This window comes from Mandrillus leucophaeus, unplaced genomic scaffold (assembly GCF_000951045.1).
Source record: "Mandrillus leucophaeus isolate KB7577 unplaced genomic scaffold, Mleu.le_1.0 Scaffold246, whole genome shotgun sequence".
Classification (NCBI taxonomy): domain Eukaryota; kingdom Metazoa; phylum Chordata; class Mammalia; order Primates; family Cercopithecidae; genus Mandrillus; species Mandrillus leucophaeus.
The window spans coordinates 3,249,734-3,274,085 of record NW_012102543.1 but is presented as its reverse complement, the minus strand read 5'-3'; the positions used below and the strand labels follow the sequence as shown (position 1 = coordinate 3,274,085).

General features: G+C 47.3%; 1 protein-coding gene across 3 annotated transcripts in view; it reads right to left on the bottom strand.

Annotated features, from left to right (window-relative positions):
• Positions 1-13,089: 13,089 nt before the first annotated feature.
• MAP3K9 (mitogen-activated protein kinase kinase kinase 9) overlaps positions 13,090-24,352 on the bottom strand; it is an 80,753-nt gene continuing 69,490 nt past the window's right edge. The window contains exons 7-12 of one of the 3 annotated variants that reach the window (XM_011983138.1): positions 23,457-23,610; positions 21,424-21,492; positions 19,852-19,964; positions 18,719-18,760; positions 17,502-18,305; positions 13,090-15,835 (exon numbers count right to left, since the gene is read on the bottom strand). In XM_011983138.1, the coding sequence (XP_011838528.1) occupies positions 15,351-15,835; positions 17,502-18,305; positions 18,719-18,760; positions 19,852-19,964; positions 21,424-21,492; positions 23,457-23,610 (1,667 nt within the window). In that variant the 3' untranslated portion in view covers positions 13,090-15,350. The remainder of the gene's footprint in view (positions 15,836-17,501; positions 18,306-18,718; positions 18,761-19,851; positions 19,965-21,423; positions 21,493-23,456; positions 23,611-24,352) is intronic. The other 2 variants (XM_011983140.1, XM_011983139.1) reach the window with 2 other exon arrangements.

The window sequence follows — 24,352 nt, the reverse complement described above, 5'->3', positions numbered from 1 at the left end:
GCTAATACGGTGAAATCCCGTCTCTACTAAAAATACAAAAAAATTAGCCGGGCGTGGTGGCGGGCGCCTGTAGTCCCAGCTACTCGGGAGGCTGAGGTAGGAGAATGGCGTGAACCCGGGAGGCGGAGCTTGCAGTGAGCTGAGATCGCACCACTGCACTCCAGCCTGGGCGACAGAGCGAGACTCTGTCTCAAACAAAACAAAACAAAACAAAACAAAAATTTCTGCTCTGGAAAGGAATTCTAGCCTTTGTCAGCTATTTCCGACAGCCCTTGAAAGAAAAATAAATTTGGCTCCAAGTTTTCCCATGCCTGTTTATAGTTCCTCACACAAAGCTCTGCCGTTTATCCAATTTTGTCACCCAGAGACCCAGCTAACTCTATCTCAGAGGTAGCCTCTCCCGTCCCCAGCTCAGCAGCCTCCACTCCAACTTCCTCCTCCCCACTTAAGGCTTCCAAGAACCCATGAGGCTAAGCTGCAGGCTGTGAGGTTTCTATAGTGCACTCTTTCCTGGAATGACTCTGCCTAAATTTCACTTTTAAGTCTCAGAGATTCATGTTACGTTATTAGCAACACAAAATGGAAAAGATTGAACCCTTTCAGTTTAATCTGCTGAGTTTCTGAGGCTGCAGGGAACTCCTCCAAGGAATGTGCTTAGCTTTTGTTAGAGGAAGTTAAAAAAGAAAAGAAAAGAAAAGAAAAAAGAAAAAAAAGGCCCAACATATTATTTGGCATAAATCTGCTCATCTAATTTAGATTGCAGAAACCTATTGATTACGTTCCCAGGCCTGTCACTTTTTTCGTATAGCGACTACAAATACCACTGCTATTAGGAAATTTCATATCATAAAACTCACTACTATCATCCCACTTTTATATTTTCCCTCTCTCCCTTTCTCTCAGGCGCACACAAAAGCTGTTCGTTATTCTCATCAGCGCCATCTGGTGGTGTTTCAAATGTTCCAGTACCCTTTAAAAACGTATTAAAAAAAAAAAAAAAAAAGATTGAAGACCCCAAAGAGCACCTGAGTATGTGTTATATCTATCAGTTATCCTATTCAAAAATGAAACTGGTCGGGCATGGTGGCTGACGCTGTAATCCCAACACTTTCGGAGGCCAAGGTGGGCGGTTCACTTGAGGTCAGGAGTTTGAGACCAACCTGGCCAACATGGTGAATCCCTGTCTCTACTAAAATTACAAAAATTAGCCAGGCGCGGTGGCAGGCACCTGTGATCCCAGCTACTTGGCAGACTGAGGCAGGAGAATCGCTGGAACTGGGAGGCAGAAGTTGCAGTGAGCTGATATTGTGCCACTACACTCCAGTCTGGGCGACAGAGCAAGACTCCATCTCTAAAAAGAAAAAAAGAAAAATGAAACTGAAAAATTTTGGAAAACATTTATTGATCCATTTTAAAATAACAATAATAAATGTTTAAAGTAAATAACGTTTACGTTATTTTTAATGAAATTTTAATGAAAAATTTTAATGAATTTTTAATGAAATTTTAATGAAAAAATCTGTATTTTCCAAAACAAAAACAAATTTAGGAAGAGTGGCATTATTTTACATTTTTGCACATCTCTTTAATGTCTGACTTAAAAGACACCTAAAGTTTCATATCTGCTTCTGTGTTCAATCTGTTCCAATATCTTGTTTTAGTTGAAACATATGAAGAAAATCTGACCTCACACAGACACATAGTTGGAAAAGTAATGAGTATTTTAATAGCCTTTGAAGATCATTGTGGGTATTCTTCTTTGATACCATTCCAAAACTCTACAAGTTATGGCTTCTTAAAAGTTAGTTGGAATGAAGAATCTGAAACCACATCCATGAACTTTTGGTACTGTTATGCTAAAACCTGCTGTTCTATCTTGGACTTTGAATGCATTTTTTAAAATTATTATACTTTAAGTTCTAGGGTACATGTGCACAACGTGCAGGTTTGTTACATATGTATACATGTGCCATATCGGTGTGCTGCACCCATTAACTCGTCATTTACATTAGGTATAGCTCCTAATGCTATCCTTCAGCACCCTGCCCCCACCCCATGACAGGCCCTGTGGTGTGATGTTCCTCTTCCTGTGTCCAAGTGTTCTCATTGTTCAGTTCCCACCTATGAGTGTTTACACATGTTTTTCCTCACCCTAGGGCAAACTAAATAGCACAGGCAGGACCCAGCTGGAAGCACCCACTTCATCTCCCACCTATGTAAAAATTCATCTTTTTTTGCCTACCAGTTACTGCCTAACACTAGTGCTTATCACAAAGAAAAGGCTGCAACAACAAGTGCTCCCGTGAGATAAGGAATTTAAGGTAAGTGAGCTGGCAGAGGATAAAATCCCCTTCACCCAGCTGCCCCCAACACCTGGCTTCTCCATTAACACCACCTCCCAGGACTATTTAAGTCTTCCTCATCTTCCAGGTCTCAACTTGGACATCACTTCTCACCTCTTGTCTGCCTATTTGTGCCTATCTCTCTCTGTCTCTCCATATAGGAAATGTAGATATAAAGACAGAGATAGACATAGACAGACAGATAGATATTGAAATATAGATGATCATACTGCCTTAATTGCTGGGTAAGCTGATTTTCCCCACTAGATGGCAAAATAAAAAAAGTGGCCGTCATTTTCTGTCCCATTCACCCTCAGGGGTTTTAAAACACAGAGATGATGTGTTTGAGCATTAGCTAAGGACATGCTTTTAGATGGGGAATGCCTTTCCATACAGCGCCATCCCCCACTGCATCTTACTGTCATGAGAGTGCCTCACTCGTTGACCTGTCTGCTCCCACACAGAACTGGAATTTGCCAGTTACATTGCAACTGGGACCAGAGTAGGCCCTTGAAAACCATTTGTCAGAGGATCAGAGGGATGAATCTTTTCTTTTCAGGTTGGGTAAAGCACAGAACTAGGTGGGAATTGATGCTACTTTATCGGGCCACTCCACACTAGCCATGGCCCTCAGGACGTCTCTCCATCTGCAGGTGTCCCGTGGTTCTTGGTACGCTTCTCCACTGCATCCTAGCATGTTCAATCTCACCAGGGAGACTGTCATCTTCTGGAGGATGAAATGTGATCTCTATTCCTTCCTTCTCTTTCCCATCTTGCCTTGTCTCCTTCCCTCACATTTGACCACTTATTTATTTTTTTTTAGACAGAATCTCACTATATCACCCAGGCTGCCGTGCAGTTGTGCCATCTTGGCTCACTGCAACCTCTGCCTCCCGGGTTCAAGCAATTCTTCTGCCTAAGCCTCTCGAGTAGCTGGGACTACAGTCACAAGCCATCACACCTGGCTAATTTTTGTGTGTGTGTATTTTTAGTAGAGACAGGGTTTCACCACATTTGCCAGGCTGGTCTCGAACTCCTGACCTCAGGTGATCCACCAGCCTCTGCCTCCCAAAGTGCTGGGATTACAGGCATGAGCCACGGCACTTGGCTTGACCACTTAATTTGGTGACCACTTACAGGTTGCAGTCTTCTTAGACACCAGGGCAGATAGTCAGAAAGACAGTTCATAAAGAGGATAATACTCTCTCAAGCATAAGGCCTCCATTCCTGGAAAATTAAGTGTTTCAGGAAGCAGAGAAGTGTTGAATCTTAGGGATGGGGAAGAACTGGAGACAGGGAAATTGTGATGGGAAGGTAGACTGGGATCAGATTGGGTGGGGTCCTTAAGGCTGTGCTCAAGAATGTGGATCCTTTCCTGCAGACGTTGGGCATGGCATGATCCAACCTGTGTTCCACGAGCACATTTCCTAGGGCTGATCTTTCTCAAGCCTCCACATTGTCCTTCCATCACAAAGAAGTGTCCAGTGCCTCCCACTGAGACCCCACAACAGGCTCCCCTGGTTGGATGGCAGCAGTGTGACCAATGACTGAGAGGAGGAGGGGATAGAGCAGCAGACCCCCGCCCTTATCTCCACCCCACCCCCTTATGCCAAAACATGTTCTCCAGCTTGAGCTAGTTGGACTAGATTGGGTGGGGACCAAGGGCTCAGAGGATTAGGATATCAGCCCCAGCCTTGAATGATGCACATTCCACAGGCGCATAAACAGGGTGTGGTGGACCCAGGCCTGGCGCAGCTCCTTTCACAGAAGGGTGTGCACTTGTGTTGTAGGAACGTGCTGTTTGCCTGTGCAGGACCTGACATCCCTAACCAGCTGTGCCCCTAGGAAACCCCCACAGCACCTCCTTCTTAGAACGTTCTCTGTTCATGTGCACTCACTGGATTCTGCTAGCAGTCTGCATGTGCTCACCATTCCAGCACCATGTCTCCACTGGAAGGAAGGGATGAAGAACGGGGTGAGGGGGAACAGGAAGTTGGCCCTAGTTCTACCTTCCATAAGAAGGGCTTCTGGAATCACCTTGTTATACTGCTTAGGGCAGGGGACAACCTTGAAGCCAGTGGCCTCTGGAACACCTGCAAAGGAACCTGGTCAGCATGGGAAAGCATCCTCAAACTACTGCATTTGCCATTGCATTGCTGAGTAGAAAAGTAACATATATTCATTTTTTTAAAGTTTAATAAATTCCAAAAGAACATTTTAAAACCATCTATGATACCTCCCCACGAAGATAACTGACTTTCTCCCAGTCTTTTTCCTGTGCCTCTCAGGTGTGTATTTTTTTTAATGTAAATATATTTTCTGTATATAATGGGGATCAAATTGCTTTTGAAATTTTTTGTATCCTATCATTTAGCTTATCATGAGCATTTTCACATTTTCTTATTCATGAAAAATTTAACTTCATGAATAACCTATTCATGAATAATCTAATGGCCACATAATATCTCACATGGTACATTATAAAACTAGCGCTAGGACCCCAGGGTGAGGCATTACAAGGTTTACTTTTTTAAAAAAGGTGGAGACAGAATTGTGCTGCCTGAGAGGAGAGGGAGCATCTCGCCATCTCCTGCCTTGGTATCTTTTATTCTTTAGGACTCAGCTCAGGATCTGTCTCCTCCACGGAGTAAAGCCCCAGCTCAGGCTAAACCCAGCCCACAGTGCTCCTTTAGCACCCTGTCATGGCGCTTATTACATTATATTAAACAGATTTCTTCATATTTTGGTCTCTCCCACCAGACAATATAGTCTTTGAGAACCTGGCTAAAGAAGCTGCAAATCTCTAGTGTCCAGCTGGTACCTGGCACAGGAAGGTACTCAATAGATGCCTTGAAAAGCAGAGTTTAAGCAACCCCCTGTTGTTGGGCATTTAGACAGTTTCTAGTTTGTGAAGAGAGCCTTCTTGCTCTCACTGTATCAGATTCCATGTTGTTGGGTGAGGAAGAGGGTGGAAGAAGACCCAAATTCTTATTTGGGTCATTTGTAGTCTCTTGAATGATCCTATAAACAACGTGGGATGATTTGTAAATCTTTATCTGCATTCAACTCAGTTGTTTTGTTTTTTTTTGTTTTGTTTTTTTTTAGACAGGAGTTTCGCTCTTGTTGCTCAGGCTGGAGGGCAATAGTGCGATCTCAGCTCACCGCAACCTCTGGTTCAAGTGATTCTCCTGCCTCATTCAGCCTCCCAAGTAGCTGAGATTACAAGCATGTGCCATTACACCGGCTAATTTCGTAATTTTAGTAGAAACGGGGTTTCTCCATGTTGGTCAGGCTGGTCTCGAACTCCAGACCTCACGTGATTCACCCGCCTCGGCCTCCCAAAGTGCTGGGATTACAGGCATGAGCCACCGCGCCTGACCCCAACTCAATCTTATGATACAAACGCAGACACCAGAATCAGACAAGTCACAGCTCCACTATTTGCCAGTTGTGTGGTCTCGGGCATGTTACTCGACCCTCTGGCCCTCACTTTCTTCAATGTAAAATGGAGATAATAATGGACCTACTCTTAAAGATGTTGAAATATTGTAAATGAGATAACATAGGTTAGGTCTTAGTGCAGCGGTTGACACATTGAACTAGTTTTTATTACTATAGAGCAGTAACGGAATGACTAGGCCTGTGTTGTAGTTTTTAATACCATATGGCCAAGCTGCTTTCCAGAAACATGTAGCAATTTGTATACATATTAACAGTATATGGTGCCTGGCCGGGTGACCTAGCTCATGTCTGAAATCCCAGCACTTTGGGAGGCCGAGGTGGGGAGATCACCTGAGATCAGGAGTTTGAGACCAGCCTGGCCAACATGGCAAAACTCCATCTCTACTAAAAATACTAAATTAGCTGGGCATGGTGGCATGTGCCTGTAGTCCCAGCTACTGGGGAGGCTGAGGCAGGAGAATCACTTGAACCCAGGAGGCAGAGGTTGCAGTGAGCTGAGATCGCACCACTGCATTCCAGCCTGGGTGACACAGCAAGACTCTGTCTCAACAAAACAAAACAAAAACAGTATGGCACCTTTCCATATGGCACCAGCAAGGAGATTGGTCAATTTTTCATCTTTGCCCAGTTGGCTTTACAAAGGTTTTCTGGATCCTGGTCAAACTAACTTCAAGGCTCAGCAAAAGGTCAGCCTTGCCCTCACAATCCAAGCATCCAGCACACAACCCCACCTCAGAGTCACCCCTCCCCAGGTGTCAGAGAAAAGGGCAAAGAGGTCAGGGAGAAACGAAAGGTTATATTCACGCATGAGGGTATCTGACTATTTAAGTTCAGAACTCATTTTTCCACCTGCAGCTGAGTGATGAAATAGAGGATTCAAGCAGTGAAGCATGGCCTCAAACAAGATTCATCCTGTCTGCTTTTATCCTCATCCCCACCTAACACAAAATCATGGAAAGTGAGAGCACAAAGGCTGCTTTGTGATCAGCTTGCTCCAGAAGAGGACCAGAGAGGTTAAGTGCCTTGCCAAGGTCACACAGCTGACAAGTGCCATTAAGAGCATCAGAGCCACAAGGAATCTGTGACCCACAGCTGGCAAGTCTTATTCACATGTCTACAACTCCATGTGTTTGTCCTCTTAGCTCCATTCACAACTTCACCAGGAACGTCAGCATGGTTAGGGGTAGGGAGTAGGAGACAGCCCATACTCACAAGCAGCTCTGAAAGCCAAAATCCACGAGCTATGCGAAAGTCAACTGTGAGCAGAGACTGCACGGTTCGGCAGTGTCATTCACAAAGGCCCCCATGATCCTGCTGGAGGCTCTTAAGACTCTCAGAGAGGCTTCTCACCCACCTCCTCTTTTCTGCAGCATTTCCATCTTTCTCCAATTATTTTTTTCCCTATGAAAACTCCCTGGAAACAGCCCAGTTCCTTAAGCATTCAGTTTAATTAGAAAGAAAAAGCAGTGGTAACGCCTATAATCTCAGCACTTTGGGAGGCCAAGGCGGGTGGATCACCTGAGGTCAGGAGATCAAGAACAGCCTGGCCAACATGATGAAACTCCATCTCTATTAAAAATACAAAAAATTAGGTGGTCGTGGTGGTGGGTGCCTGTAATCCCAGCTACTTGAGAGGCTGAGGCAGGATAACTGCTGGAACCTGGGAGGTGGAGGTTGCGGTGAGCTGAGATAGCACCACTGCACTCCAACCTGGGCAACAGAGCGAGACTCCGTCTCAAAAAAACAAAACAAAACAGGAAAGGATGCGTTTACAAAGAACCACAACAAACCAGAGGTAATCGTTATAACAGTTTTATTCAAGTCTCTGTGTGCTCTGGCATTGAGACCAGGCTGAGATCAGCATTACACTGTAATACAGTAAGAGGTTTAGCCATTGAACCAAGCCTGCTTGGCATCCCTAGTTAACAATTTACAGTACCTCGAAAGAAAAAAAAAGCCAAAGGAAAGAACCTGATAAGTTTCCTTCAGAACTTTTTCATCTTTAAATATTGTTGACAACAAACAATAACTTAAATCCCAAAGCAAAGTGGGAATTCAAGGACACAGGGTCAGGACACATGGACAAGACATTGGAGCAGAGAAGGTCTAGGGATAAAAACTAGTAGCTAATTACAGAGGAACCAAACAAACACATACGTGAACTTTCACTTCACCTAGACTTAAAAGCCCTAAGGGGGAGGAAAAATCCCAAAGAAAGCTTTTCTGTGAACTAAGTAAAACCCACCTCCAACTCCTTTCTTTAATCCTCTAAAAGCCTTAGACTGTAACATATCTGGGTTTCGGTGGGGAGTGGTTGTGGGCGAATGTGCAGGATGCGTAGGGAGGGACATCAGAGAAGAAAGTAAGCAAGTTCATCACCTCCCTTCTTTGCTACAACTGGGTATCAAGGGCATGTGGCTCAATGCGACAAAGAGGCAAAAGCCTGACCTCAAGCGCCCAGGGAGGAGACACAAGCTATAGTAAGGCTTCCAAGCTTCAGAGACTGACAAAAGTGAGGAGAAGCTGGAATATAGAGCAGCAACAGGGCACCTGCGGGCTGGAAACAGAGGAGAGAGGCTCATGGCCTTCAGTGGTGTTGGGAGAAGAGCTACAGAATTGATATGTCCAGCTCCTGTGTGCTTCAAACCCCTGGAGTCATGGAGAGGAAACAGGGAGAGGAAGGCAGCCAGTAGCATTGAGGATGTCAGCTGAGACCTGTGAGGGTGCAAGTCCCGTCACAGGCAGACGACAGGCGAGCCAAGGACACAGCTCCTCCTTGGGCAAAGGGCAATCTCAAAACCTAGGTGGACCTGAGCTAGGCCAACTTTATCTCAAGAGCTTCTAAGCAGTGGCTTAGAAATGTGCTCAGAGGAAAAAGACAGGTGACTTTGCAACCCAGCAGATTAGCAACTTGCTTCCTAGCAGTGTGACCCTGGGCAAATTACAGAGTCATCAGAGCCTTGGTTTCCACATCCTTAGATGGGGGTAACACCCACATCCCAGAATTATTGTAAGGAGTCAAAAATTACACATATATGTGAATCACTAGGACAGCACCGCCCCTCCACATGGAAAAAAATTATCATGTATTATCAGTCTTCATAAGCAGGCCGGGATACATCTACGTCTCAGTCTGATGGTGATGAAGAGCCACAGCCAGCATGGCATCTGAACTGGAGGTAGAGATAAACGATAAGAATGAAATAAAGACAACAGAAGATGAGGAGGGTGGTGGAAATGATACTAGCAGAGGATGTGATGGCCAAATTCTGAAGACTCACTGGGCAGGCACAGAGCTAGGGATCGTGGCTCTTGGCATGCCAGGGAGTGAAAAAGCCTCCATTCACTTCAGTCCCTTCTGAAATCTGGAGGAGAGAATGAATGAAGTTCATTCACTTCTGGAATTCAAACATGTTCCAAAGAGGTTTAAGATGAGAATCTAAAGGAGCCTCTCCGCCGTAATCACCTCCTTTCTCCAGGGAACATACACACACACAAGTGCCCTCAGGGCTGCAGACAGCCAGAAAGGCAGCCAGAGAACACCAAGGAAATGTCACACCCAGGTGTAGATCCAAAGTTAAAAGCTCCTAGATGTTTCATTGCTGTAAGTCTACATGCTCCTATTTAAACGGGAGCACCCCCCAGAGAGCTGCTGCCTCACTCAGGACTTGAGGGGAAGGGCAAGAAAAAAAACATAAAACCTATTTCACAGTGGTACCTAAGCCCCCTCACAGAGGGCAGGCAGGGCTGTGTCTAGAGTGGAGTGAGGCCCTCGCCTTGGGTTAAAATTTAAGGGGGCGCCAAAAAACAAAGAACCTCAGTAATCAAGATAAATCATATTCCAATGCAATATTTTTTAAAAATCAGAGTTACTGAAAAATTCCACGATGAATACAGTATCAAAATTTTAAGTCAGGTTTTGTCTGGGTTGGTGTCCAGGTGTGAAGGATCTCAGGAACGGGCAGCATACTACTTCTGAAACCTGGCGTTGGACTTCAGTGAGTGTAGGGCAAGGAACACGACGTCCCCGGGGCCCTCGCTCCCCAAGGCTCCGCTTGTGACTACTCTGACCTCTAGGTTCAGAATGCCCAGACGTCTATCCCTCATGTCCCGGTAGGAGAGGCCTGTCTGTGCACCCCTGGAATTGTATTCTGCTGTCCAATCCTGAGACACCTAACTAGTTAGACACCTATCTCGATAGACTCCTATAATGTCCACACCTGCCAATCAGCCTAGTAAAACTAGGAGGGCAGGTCAGACCAGACAGGTAGGAAGATGGGTTAGGGCAAAGGCGGGTCTGTTTCCAAGAGTTAACAAAGAGTGGTGTGGAAAAACTCAGCTCCCACAACCAGCTGGACCCCAAGGCTCTTCTCCCTTTCCAGCTCAAGGCCCAAAGCAGGCTCTGTAGGGGATAGGGAAGCACAGGCAGTAAGAATCAGGGAGGATCAGTCCTACTGGCTCCTGATCATGGAGTGAGCCCAAAATGCTGAAGAGCAAAGCCAGGGTTCCCTAGGTAGCTTACGGAGGCCATGGTACTTCCAGGGCCCAAGACAGGAAATGGATGAGGAAGCGGGTGTACGTGACTGTCAATATCTCATCAGGACAAAATGAGAAACAGCATTCTGAGAGGAAGTCCGTAAGAGACTCACCTGGCCTGCACAGCTAACCAGAAGTCCCGGGCTGAGTCACACTAATTAGGCACCTAAGCCCTGTTCATTAGCCTTAATCGACAGGATTTCAGCTTCCTCCTCCTGCCTTCCAACACCAGCACCTGAAATGGTGAGCACCCACCCAGGTAGCAATGCCAGGGAAAAGCCCAACAATAGCAATGGATTTTCCTTTCACATGTGAATTTTCATTAATTTGAATTCCTAATCTAGGAATATGCTGATCCGAAAGAAGAGATGCATTTGGTAATGTCTTTCTAACAATAGTATATCTTGACAAAGACAAGTCATTCTCAGACCTAAAGCCAAAGAGAGAGGCAGGTACATTAGGGTGAACCATATGTAACAGCTGACATTCGACTGTTTTTGACATAAAACCGTACATATATTTCATACACACGCACACTTTTCTGTACCAAGGGAAGTGATCTAGCAAGGCTGCAGTTTCTGTGCAGGACTCATGGTTCCAGGACCATACATTTTAAAGTTAGAAGGGCTTCAGGAGGGAAAGGAGATAGCATCGTCCCCAGTTCACAGTAGGCTTCTGAAGTCCAGAGAGGGGAAAAGATGTGTGCAAATTCACACACCCAGGAAGTAGGCAGCTTGGATCACCAGGTTCCTGCCAACATGGTTTCAACCCCAAGGTGTGCCATTCACAGCCATCCAGTCTTCAGTGTCCTCTGCTCTTTGCTTTGTTGAAAGTGAGCTGGATGAGTTAGGATTGCTCAGGAGGTGTCTCCTTCACACAATGGAAGGAAGAGAGAGGGAGGACTATAATGTGAGGACCACAGAGGCAAAAGAGTTCATGAAAAGTCAGGTCTAGATGTCCTAGGGGTATCTCATTGTGTCCCTGAGCAACAGCAGCCTGAGGGAAAGGGGGCTTAGTGACCATGACACATATCCCAAGGGTAAGGGGACCCTTTTCCAAAGATTCTTCCAGAAACTGGGATGATTCCAGGCTCTAAACAAATCAGACTGATGACCCCAAGAAATGAGAGACAACCAACTGTCACTCTGATGTTGCTACCAACCCCCCTCTCCCATTTCCTTCTCTGTAAGACACAAATGGTAAGGATGACATTGGCAGACAGCGTCCGACAAGTTAAGTGGGGGAATTAGGAAAGAATGCTTGTCAATACCAGGTGCTACATAAATGCGGCCGAAGGGCATGGGCCTGACGGGGGCTCCCATTAGTCATGCTCAGCCACCTCCAAATCACTCCTCTTCCAGAAGCCAGAGGACGAAAGAAAAGGCAAGTTCCCTCAAGGCAAAGGTGACGAGAGCCACACTCTCAGCGATTCATCCTGTAGAGATGAAGGAGCTGGCAAGGAGCTACGGTGCTTCACTGACCTTCTGATACATACACCCAACCCCCTTGAGAGGAAAGCATGTGATGATTGCTTTTAAAGGAAGGAAATCTGAGAGGGGCTAAAGAGACAAGCCTATGGCCACACAGCAAAAGCAGAATGGTGAATGCAGCCATTCTGCATTTTGTTCAGTTCTGAGCCCGGTGGCCTCACTCAGCAATTAGTCCAAGCCACTTTTTCATTTCTCTTCATTTGAATTTTCATCTTTAAGCATTTCCCCTTCTCTACTAGCAAGTGTATCAAATGTACAAGGAAAATGATGTCATTTTGCAAAGGTCAGGAGGAAAAGTTAGCACTGTTCTGAGTTGTCCAATTGTAAGGTATCATCGTGGCTATTATTGTTACCACCAGACCCTAGGGATGCCACGGGATGCCAAGTGAAGATCCGCCAAAGCCTCTCAGAAATAACATACAGATAACTGAGGTATCTACTCAGCCCCCTGGCAGCAGTCTGGATTCCCAAGGGGGTCAACAGGGGCTAATCCGAATCAGCGGAAGGAGCTGAAGAACCCAAGGAGCAGGGGCAGAGAACAGTAACTGCTCCTATTATCATCTTCCATGAAGTTGAGCACCTGCCAGGAGTAGAAGGAATGTGTCTTTGTGCAAAGGGAAGGCAGGGGAAAGGGGGGCCGGCTACGGCCATTCAAGTGGCTTCATTCACAGCTTCAGGGCCTGCTCCTGACCAGGACCACAGAACAAGGGAACCCGAGTGAAGAGAAAGCCACTGAGACCTGCTACTACTATACAGATCCTTAGCCCATCTCCAGCCTTGCCCCACAGAGAGAGTGCAGCAGTCAGGGCCCATCAGAGACCAAGTGTGTAGGAGTTGAGAGATGGTAACTGTTCCTTCTTCATGGATGCTCACAGTAGCACCTTTAGATAACCCTGCTTTTGGCTTCTTTCAGGTACAATTATTTCCTCAGCAAAGACCTAGCCTTCCTTTATCTTTCCCCACAGTGGACAAGTAAGGATGGCATTCAACCTGTCACTCAATGGCAGGTGACCATCATTCAGTTTACACTACATCAGTTACACTACATCTAGAAAGATGGCCGCAACCTAACACAATGGCAAACGTTAAAAATGAGCAAAGGAAAAATCTCTGCCTCATACCACAGAGCATTGTGTACAGGCAGCATGGTTTGGAGGGCCATAAGAGTGCCATTTAGTGAAGCCAAGGATATACAGATGTGTTCATGGCTTAGCCTGAGGTTATGGAGGGCCCCGGGGAAGGAAGGCACAGAACAGACCTTTTTTTTTGAGATAGAGTTTCGCTTTTGTTGCCCAGGCTGGAGTGCAATGGCGCAATCTTGGCTCACTGCAACCTCTGCCTCCCAGGTTCAAGTGATTCTCCTGCCTCAGCCTACGGAGTAGCTGGGATTACAGGCATGTACCACCACGCTTGGGTAATTTTTTTGTATTTTTAGTAGAGACGGGGTATCTCCATGTTGGTCAGACTGGTCTCGAACTCCTGACCTCAGGTGATCCACCCGCCTCTGCCTCCCAAAGTGCTGGGATTACAGGCGTGAGCCACCGCGCCCGGTCAGAACAGACTTTGTATGTACTTCTCCCCATCAAGAATGAAGAACAATCATTTGGTTGCCTGGAACTGCTGGTAAGATTCACATTTTTTCCTCCTAGCCCAGGAGTAGGGGAATGGGGACAAAAACAGTATCTTACATACTGGCTTCAATGAACAAAGAGAAGGACACAGAAGAAAAGCAATAACAAAATCTTGGGCAACAAAACCAGTAGTGCCTTCCTGTCCAAGACTTGGTGGGCCCCTTGAACCACAGTGCTAATGGGCTCACAAAGCAAGGAACAACTTGAAAACCAAGGTCACCCCTTTAGTGATCACCAAGGCAGGACATCTATCCTAGTTATGGAGAAAGAGCAGTGGCCAACTCATCACTGTTGCCAGCTGCACATCCAGGCAGCAAATGCAAGGAACCTGCTGAGTGACCTCCAAGACAAAAGACAGTGGAGCAGCATTCAGAGAGTCTCGAGGGAAGAGGGGAATGACCTCGAGACTACTCCCAATCAAGTCGCCATTCCCACATAAAGACAACTGTTCACACATAACACAGGAGGCCTCAGAGTAGTGGCATGGAGAAGACATACATGAGAAAGCTTTAGACGAAGCTCAACATTCAAGTTAAGGAACTAACTTCCAGAAAGGTCAGGGTTGGCCTCTGCTATCCTTCCTACTCTGCTCATGGTCCAGAGCCCAGCATGAGGGGCTCTCTGTGCACAGGCCTTGGTCAGTTTCCAGTATGGGGAACCTAAAGGTTATTGTACATCAGGGGCTCCCTGGGCACCCTATAAATAGCACTTTGCCACATGCATTTACAGAAGGTACTCCTGCTGGCTCCATTTTACTTCAAGGGCATCACAACACGGATGGCCCAGTTGAGAGTGAATTCCCAAGTCCCAGTGTTTAGGTGGCCATATGGTATTCTACTTCATATGCTGTTCTAGGGCATTGCGGTGATATCTACTAACTAAACATAACCGAAAGCCCACAAACTCCAGGGATTAGAGTGAAGACCAAACGAAGGGAGTAACACATAAAGTTCAGACAACAAAAGGAACAGACAGTGGAATTTTGTTTCTGACTTAGAACTGGCACCAGTGAGTGAGTCCCCCAAGAAACTATTCCTGGGATGAGCATATGATGTATCCGAACCTGGTCTGATGAGGTCCTGACCCCAAGTAGCTAGATGGGTACCCTCAACAGTTGCTGGTTTGCCCTTTGCTGAGAGTATCCAAAAAGAACAAGGACATACTTCATGAATCTCTTCACTGCAACTTTACTATATTTTCCCTAACACCCCCGTCCCCCTGTTCTCACTGAGGCAGTTCCCCTTTCCACCTGTGGGCTCAAATAAATAGGTGGGGCACCTGGAAGTGCAGATAGGTAGTGCCAGGTCTATCAAGCCCTATGACCCCACACTGGGCCACCTTGCTTTCAGTCTTCCTGCTAGCATGAAAGGGCTTAGGACACAGAAAAGCTCCTATCTCGAACCAAGCCAGATTCCCATTCCTGGGTGTTGGGGTACAGTGGAGGAGGAGCAAAATCAACCACAGAATATCCAATACTGGTGTTTGGGAAGCTGAACTCGGGGCTGACAAAGGGACCCCAGGACAGCTCTACACACACCCAATTGGCTGAGGAGAGGGAGCAGCAGACAGATTTGGCTGAGTGACTCTGCAGGGTCACTCTAAAGGCAAGGAAGACTGTGGAGGGTGGGGGACATGCATGCACCCCTCCCTCCCCTATACAGCCAGAGCTGATGGCCACAGCCCTTCCAGTGGACATGGGTAGAAAGGCCCTGCAGGGCAGGAGACCCTCTGAAGTGGCCCTGTTTCCATCCCTTCCATCTTCAAAGTGCATTATCAGTGCAAGAAGTAGGGCTGGATCTCAGGGGGTCCAACCCTGAGAAAGGGCTGTGCCCCCTGGCTCCCCTCATCTCCGCCAGCTGTCCCCCTTGCCCGCCCCAATCCTTTTCATGCTAAGACCAGAACTCCTGCTGGATCTCATAAGGGGCAGGCCTGTGCGTGTTCAGTTCTGCTCTGCACAGCGGCACGGTGCTGTCCTGACTCTGCCCCTCTGCGTCCAGGTCCAGGAGCGTCCGCTCGGTGGGGGGCAGTGGCCCCGCCTGGAAGGGGAGCAGGGCTGGAAGTCCAGGCCGCTCCTCTACAGTGCTGCTACTGCTAGCGAAGCAGGAGTCCAGGTTGCTGGGCGTCTCTGTGCTAGAGCTGTTGGCTGGGGAGGTGCTGCGGGCATGGCTGGGGGACACAAACCACCAAGGGTCCAGTCGCTGCCGGTTGGCAGAAGGACGCGGCCGAGGCAGAAACTCCAGGGTCTTGGGTCTCTCCAAGGTAGAGTCCTGCTGAGTGTTCCAGCGCCTTGGGGTTGGGGGGAAGACCACATTGGGGTCAGGGAGACGGGGGAATTCACCTGGGTCTCGGCTGGGACTGGGGGTTTTCAACATTCCTGGTCAAAAAGACAAAGGGAGAAGCATCAGATGATGTGCCGTATTTCGGGGTTAGATATCCACTACTCTCCCACAACACTACCATATCCCTATGCACTCAGGAGAACATGAATCACCAAACGTTTGTGGAGCACCTACTGGGAGGCACTGGGGATGCAGTAGTGAACTAGAAGGCCATGATCCCTGTATCTGGTAAGAATAGTAGGACATATGGGGGTCATATCTGTAATGAAATAACTTAAGGCAGATGTTGGCAAATGACACACCAGCTAGCCACCTGTGTTTATAAACAAGGTTTTAGGTGGAGTGCAGTGGCTCATGCCTATAAGCCCAGCACTTTGGGAGGACAAGGCAGGAGGATCACTTAACCCCAGGAGTTCAAGACCAGGCTGGGCAACATGATGAAACCCCATCTCTACAAAATTTTTTTGGGAAATTAGCCAGGCATGGTGGTCCATGCCTGTAGTCCCAGCTACTTGGGAAGCTGAGGCAAGAGGATCACTTGAACCCAGGAGGCTTCAGTGAGCTGTCATTACACCACTCCACTCCAGCCTGGGTGACAGAGTGAGACTCTGTCTCAAAAAAAAGAAAAAAAGGAATACGACAAAATTTTATTGAAACACAGCCACATCCAGTGTCTGCTTTCCCACTACGGCAGCGTAGCTGAGTAGTTACAACACAAACTGCATGGCCTACAAAGCCTAAAATATTTACTATCTGGCCCTTCACCAAAAAAGCTTGCTGCCTCCTGACTTAAGGGCATGTCTGTTCATTTACTCTTCATTCATGTAATAAACATGTGACAGGAACAGAGCTAGGTATCAGAAGTCCAAAGGTGAGTAATGTAGGGTTTCTGTTCCCAAATAGGTCACATTTCTGAGTATAACAAAAAACGGGACGGCAGGTCACGTCAAACATTTAAATACAATTGTTGCTGACATTTAAATCTCATTGAAAGGGCATTACCATCCCCCCTTTCCCTATTGGATTAGAGGCTGTTTCCAAGTCAGACTTAGGTCTTCCAGGGAGCAAGAGACGGTGACAGGAAAGAGACAGGACAGGAAAGAGTGTGTGCCCCCAGGTGTGTCAGGTGTTGAGGGCAGTCATATGCACAGGGATAGCTGTTTACCTGGACTCATCTCCATGCCTGAGGAGGCAAGTATGAGTCAGGGGTGAGTGACGAAGGGTGTGATGAATGGGTGGAAGCCTGCCTTCTGAGTGCGTGTGAACTAATGCTATAATGAGAGGCAAAATCCCAGCTATGTGGCAGAAAATACCCCTCCCACGTGCAGTGCAAGATTCCTTCCTGGAAAATGCATCCTCCTCCTCAGGGAATAACTAGAAGCCAGACTCCTTCCCTTCCTGTGCCCTGAAAACTACCCTAAGACTCAGGGCCGGACATTCCAAAGGAGTCCCAGGTCTTCTGATTCTTCCTAGAACCTACCTGTCTTCTTTCAGTCCTCAGGAAAGACCCCTGAGGCACAGGTCGGAGAGAAGTCAGCCAGCCCTGGCTGCCTGCCTGATACCAAATCTGTATTTCTTGATTGGCTAAGAAGAGGAATGATGTTCACGCAAGTCCAGAAGTGCAAAGAGAAAATGAGGCCTGCAAACATCTTCACTCCCTGAGGAGGCACAAAGGAAAGAGAAAAGAGGAAGAAGACTCACCTGCTCCAGGACTGGGGCTCAACCCATTGCTGGAGGGGCTCCTGCTGGCTAGGAGAGTCTCTGGCTTAAGGGCCCCATCAGAAGGAGTCCGCCGGTGACTGCTGGGCTGCGAGGGGGCGGTGAGGGTGACGTGGGTGGGAGTCAGAGATTGGTTAGGATCCCGTTTGAAGCGCTCCACTCGGACATTGACCAGGGGGTTGTGGGTACAAGGGGTCAGGGGAGGGGCCTCAACTGGGCTGACTGGCATCTCATACACGACAATTTCATCGCTGTCAGAGCGCAGCAGGGAGCGTGTGGAGTTGCACTCGGAGATGGAGGAGAGGGAGAGCAGTGTCAGGGAGGCAGCGGGGTCTCCTAGCAACAGCATGGGCTCTTCCTTCTTGAAGAGCTTTCGGGATGGGGGGCTGGTGCTCCGACGAGGACGGCTGGACCTCTGAAAAAGACCCTCCCGTCTTTTCTTCTCCTCCCGAGCTGGTGGCTCAGGCTCCTCCAGGGGAAGCAGCTGGCACTTGCCAGCTTCCAGCAAGTCAAACCCTAGGCCTGTGGCTGCCAGAACAGCCCCACAGCCGAGTAGAGCCACCTCGCATCGGCGGTGGTGAGCACTGCCCCGCTTGAGGCTGTTGGTTGGCGTCAGCTGAGGGGTACTGGTGGCTGAGTTGACTGGGGTGGGCTCCTCATGGATTCCATCACTGGAGGGGCCATCCCCATCCTCTCCACGAGGGAATGGGATACAGAGGTAGGACTGGCTGGGTGAATGCTGTAGGCGACTCTCTCCACTCCCTGGGCCTTCACTGTCCTCATCTTCTGTGAAGATGACAAGAGCAGAAGAGAAAAAGGAAATGGAAGTGAGGTGACAGTAATAAGAATCTGGCCCTTTCCCCTAAACCCAGGCCTCCTGTCTCAGTCTCAGGGACACAAAGGTTAAATGGTATGATGACCAGGACATGGAATTGAACACTGAACCAAGGGGGCTTTATCCAACCCCCAACACAGGGAAACTACTCTCTATTCCAGAGCCCATTTCCTTATAGCAGAAGAAAAGATCCGCTAATTTGCCATTTCTTTCATAAGGGACCTGTGATGGTGACTTGGGTATCCACTTGACTGGACCGAGGGATGCTTGCATGGCTGGTGAAGCACAGTTGCTGGGGGTGTCTGTGAGGCTGTTTCCAGGGGAGACTGAGATGGGAGTCGGGGGCAGGGAGAGGAAGACCCACCTTCAATGTCGGTGGGCACCACCCAATTGGCTGCCAGCAAGGCTAGAACAAAGCAGGCAGAAAAAGGGGGATGCTCAGCTTGCTTAGCTTGCTCTCTCTGTTTCTCCCTTCCGGACAGGGACACGTTTTCTCCTCTTGCCCTTGGAAATCAGAGTCCAGGTTCTTCATCCTTCGGACTCTCAGACCTATAACAGAGGCCTTTCGGGGGCTCTCAGGCCTCAGACTGGGGGCTGCACTGCTGGTTTCCCTAGTGTTAAGGCTTTCAAACTGGGACTGAGCCACTCTCCTGTCTTCCCTGGGAGCCACACTACAGGCTTTTCTCATTCTCCAGCTTGCAGACGGCCTATCATGGGGCTTTGCCTTTGTAATTGTGTGAGCCAATTCTCCCTAATAAGCTTCCTTTTGGTTCCTATTGGTTCTCTCCCTCTGGAGAACCCTGACTAATAATGGGCCCTTAACACAAAGTGCAGTATGAGTTTCTAGAACACTGAACATTCTAGAACAAAAACATTCCCAATGTTTTTGTACCTTAAAATTAAAAGGGCCTCTGGATTTCTAGGACAATGGCCTAGCAACTTGTCTTAGGATCAGTCTCCCGCTAAGGATTGGAATCCCTAGTGTAGGACAGCCAATCTACTCTGTTGACTGATGTATTACGGCCCTGGACATCTACAGAGACAGCATTATCTGAGAGACAGTGTGGAGAAGCTCCTCCCCATTCAGTCATTACAGGGTAACACGGGAAAAGCTTCCTGGGAGGAAGGCTGCAGTGTCCTTACTGCCATCTCCCACTTTGTGGACTCACCACACTGGGGAACTAGATCCAGATAAGGTAAATGAATGATGTAATGCCTCACCCATCTGCACTGCCCTAAGAAGACTATGACTGGTCCCTTGGGATAGAATTCCAAGGGCAGGCTCCATGGCAACAGCAAGAGGAAATGATAATTTGGAGAGACTCAATGAAATGGGAGTAGAGCAAACTAAGAAGGGATAGGGTGGGGGGCAGGAGTTGAGTAGAAGGGGAGATGGCCTCCATGAAGCAGTGATAGGGGTCCTTAAACAGTCCTAGAAGCTTCGGCAAGAATGCCCCAAGGGAGCAGGGAGAGAGCCAAGACAGGAGCTATGCTTACCCATCTCCATAAGGCTGGTGAACCCTGGCAGGGCCGGGCTACTCCTCGGGCCCTTCACCAGGTTGGGGGCACTGGACGACCACTGCTTATATCCATCTACCAGGGACCTGAGGCTGAATCAGACGAAAAGAGGAAACTGTCAGAACTGGTTACCTTCCTTACTCGACCCTCAGCTCCATGGGGCTATGGAGATGTCTCTCCCTGCCTGCTTTATTCTACCAAAGAGCCTTGGAGTACATACAGGCAATGACCCTTACCAAGCCCACCTGCTTCACAAACAGAAATGCACATGCTCCAGGGAAGAAAAGGGCAATGACATGACCCACCCCCCTCACATGCTGCTGTGGAACTGTAGAAAGAACTAGTGGGCAGGCTGGCAAGCAGACAGAAAGAATAAGGATGGCCCTGCTGGCGGGGGTCTTGCCTGAGCCCATCTTAAGAGAGAAGCACTCAAAGCAGACACTGGACACAACACATTCATGGCATTACAGTTACTGTGATGCAAAGACCTGCGAAGCCAGGCAAGCACCGGGCAGCCGAGCTAGCAGAGGTGGATCAGGCTACTCCACACACAGCGTTTCTCAGGCTCTTTCCACGCTTTATGGCATGCTTAGGCAACTTTCAAAGCCATCCCCTTTTCAAAAGGAAAGATCAACCAACAAAGCTGCACCAACCCAGTGCACTGTGGGACAGACCTATGTGGGTAGAGCACAGTGCTGAAGCAGAGCCCTCGGTTTGTCTGGGGGTGGAGAGACAGAGGACAGGGGCTCGCTTTCAAATCCCTGTAATCAGCTCATATGGAAAGCCAGAAACTCTCCGAGGATATAGCCTGGGCACCCCGCCAACCACTTTGTGGGAGGGGGGGAACCAGAGGCCTAGAAGCACTGGTCTTTTCCCTAGAGGAGAGCAAAAGGGAGGACTGAGGAATCTGTGGGATATGGTTGCCCTGGAAATATTGGGATTATGACCAGAGTTGCTCTTTTTTTTTTTTTTTTTTTTTGTTTAAGGCTAGAAAGAATCATTAAACTAAAGACCACTTTCCCCAAAGTCCCAGCCATCTTGAGAGAGACAGAGGATCAACTTTTTCCCTTTTCAGAATTCTGTTTCAAGTGCTATCAGAAATACCAGCAAATTAAAGTACATCCCAACCACCACTGGTTTCAACCAAAATACAGAGACAGAGATAAGCCTGCTGCCAAACCCACAGCCTGGGGCTTCCAACTGAGACTCTCGTAACATTACTTCCAGCTCTGGATCCAGGAAAATCCAGACTAGTAAAGTCAAAACCAGTGCTGAAGACCAAAGGATAAATAGCCACATATCTAAGCCTCTCTAAAATCAAGCAGGAGTATCCTAATTGGAGTGGTCAGTGGAGTGAAGAATATGGTAAAATTAGATCAACACAGGAATTTTCCCAAGGTGCACAATGGTACTGCTTAAAACAAAAACAAAAAAGTCAGTTCAGCCCTGGCAATAATGAGGCTTGATTCTACGGGGTATGCTGTGAGAACAAGGAAATGGAAGGGACATTGTTACCAGGACAGTTGGTGAAAGGGTGAAGATGAGACTCACCCCAAGTGGAAATGTGGAGATTCTGACGGGGTACTTAAACCATTAGCTTTCTCACGTCTCTGAGGGGATCTTCAATGAATAAAGAGAATCAGTAGCAGGCAATGGAGGGCACATCCAGCTCAGCCTCTCCCACATCAAAGATGGACTCACACTACATCGACAGCTGCCTTCCCACTGTGCAGCCGCAAAGCCCACACCATGAAAGAATCTTAACAAGATGATCCTGTTTAAGCCACCACAGGCCCAGGACAAAGATCCCTGGGCACCTGCAGCATAGTTGCAGGGGGCCTGTGAATCCATAGATACCCAAGCAGTCTATAGAGAGGTATGCATGTTTTGGACAAATACGTATTATTTTTTAAAAGAATGAGGATGCAAAACTCACTTAACATTACTGAATTCAAAATGGCTTTTGTTCATCACGTTTTCTTTAGTTAAAAGGTACTAAACCCAGAAATATTATCACATAGAAGTTCTCAAAATTTCTGACATTAAAGAGGTCTTCACTCAAGCCTGGATAGAATATACTTTTATTCCTTCAATAGGAACTGAGAATCATGAAAAAATTAAGTCATGTATTTTTTAATTCCTTCAAAAGTTTGAGAGGAAGAAGAAAATCCCAAAGTTAATATTTTGCAATGTGAAATAAAGTTAATTTACTACCAAGACCAAAAAAAAATTCTTTAAATGAAGCAGAACCATAGGAATTACTAAAATCCATAGCCAGTCTGGTAAACTCTATCTGGAATCACATTAATGGCAAGAAATATCAAGAGACTCAGGATGACTGAGTTTCTCAGTACCAGTTCAACCCTACTCTAGCTGAGAGCTCAAAGGACAAACTGGAGAGCTCTCGCCCCTACAAAACTTAGAAGAATCTGCCATCCCCCAAGGATTCCATCGCTGGATTCTTACCTAGCTGAGGTAGTTTGCGCTACATATCTAAACTTTCTGCTCAAAGGTATCTGGTGATTTCCAAAGCCTAGCCTCAGAGAGTCAATCCTTTATGAATCAAACTGTGATTTTTACCTTCAGCTCAGATCTGACATGGGAAAATCATAGATTTTGGACATGGAATCTTAGTATTTAAAGGATTACCAAGGCCATTTGCAGGTTCAGGGCACTTGTAAGTCTGATCCCATTTATAAATGAGAAAACATAAGGTTACACAGCTAGGTGTGGTGGTGCCAGGGTTGGTGCCCAGGCAGTTTGGTGCCAAAGTCAAAGATCTTCACTACTACACTGTGAGTGCCTGGCCTGGGAAGAACCTAGGCTCAGGGGAGAATTTGAACCCCAGGCCTCAAGCCCATGAGTAAGAATACAAGCACACTCATGGCTCTCAGCCCCCTTGTGCCCTGCCCAGAGGAGGCCATCATACATGGCAGCATGGCTATGGGGTGAGATGTGAAAGAAGCTCTAGTGGCCCTGGAGTTGTATAAAACTGCACTACCAGGGCTGGGTTATTCTGCCTGCCCCTGCTTCAGGATGAACCTCTAGGCAACAGAGTCCTGTTAACCTCTGCTCTTTCTTCTCTTTCCTCTGCATGAATGCTTTAAGGACGAAGAGCCAGGTATAAGCAGAACAGTCTGGCAGAACTTTTTCCATTTGGTTAATGCTTGGGCTACTTGCTACTCTGAGAAGAACGCCTTCAGGGGTTGGCAAACTATAACTGGTGGGTTAAACCCTGCCTGCCACTTGCTTTTATAAGGTTTTACTGGAACACAGTCACGTTCGCTCATTTACATGTCGTCCATGGTCTCTGGCAGCTTCTATGTTCCAACAGTGGAGCTCAAGAGCCATAGGAATCACTAAAATATGTATTATCTGGCTCTTTATGGAAAAAGTTTTCCATGTCTGTCCTAGAAGGTTCCAGGAACATGGAGGTCGAAAAACTGTTGTAAAGATCAAGAAGCTTGCAATTTCTCAGAAAGCAATCAAACACACGACAGAGAAAAAAAGGTATTTCATATCCCATGTTTAAATGGTGCATCCATCTTCAAGTGAGAAAGAATTTCATGTCATCTGGCACTTACCCTTCATCTCCCGAGGCAAGCTCCTTCTGACCAAGCGTCCCTGGCCCCCACGTCCGCCCCTTCTTCTTTGGGGCCCTCTTCTCCTCCTCCTCCCCTTCCTCCTTTGGGACGACTGAGCTCCTGCCCCAAGTTTTGCTGCTTTCACCTGGTGTCACTGTGAATAACAAGGGTTGGACAGGATCTAGAACATGGACAGACAGGGCTCCCCCAAACTAGCCTCTACACCGCCAGACACACACACATACATTTGGAGCTGCAAGGAAGTTAGACCTTATCAAAAACTCTGTGCCCAAGTGGACCCTTCCAGGAAAGTAATGGAGTTCTCAGCCACCAATCATTTAGCTCTCTCAAAGTACTAAACATGGAAACACTTCTTCAATTTTCACAAATCCAATGTAAAGCTAGAGCTCAGGCCAGCCAGACATCAGAGTTCCAAACAGATCTGACTTAACTTGTTTTGTTGGGTGGGATTGGGTAGTGAGCAAATAAGGAGGCAGGTGAGGGGGGAAAAAAAGACAAGGGGTAAGGAAGGCATGGAAATGCAGAAATCTTGAAAAGAAAGGGCTGGAAAGGAAGAAAATGAGGAGTTCAAGGTTATGGAAAAGGAAGTCAGGAGTAGGAGAGGGGGAAGGAACAGGCCTAGAGAAAGACAGATAAGAGAGTAGGAATATTTTTCTGACATGAATACCTCGGAGCAAGGGTTGAGACCCAAATGCCCCAGGGATTGTGTTTATATCATAAATGAGCGAAGTGAACTAGTTACCAAAAAACAAGTTGTTGAAGGGGCTGAGGCAAAATATGGAGTATATGGAAGCTGCTATTAGTGCCAGCCAACTGCAGCCACATGAAAAAAGAAACCCACTGATTTCACTTCATTTTTCAAGCTAGAAATCTTT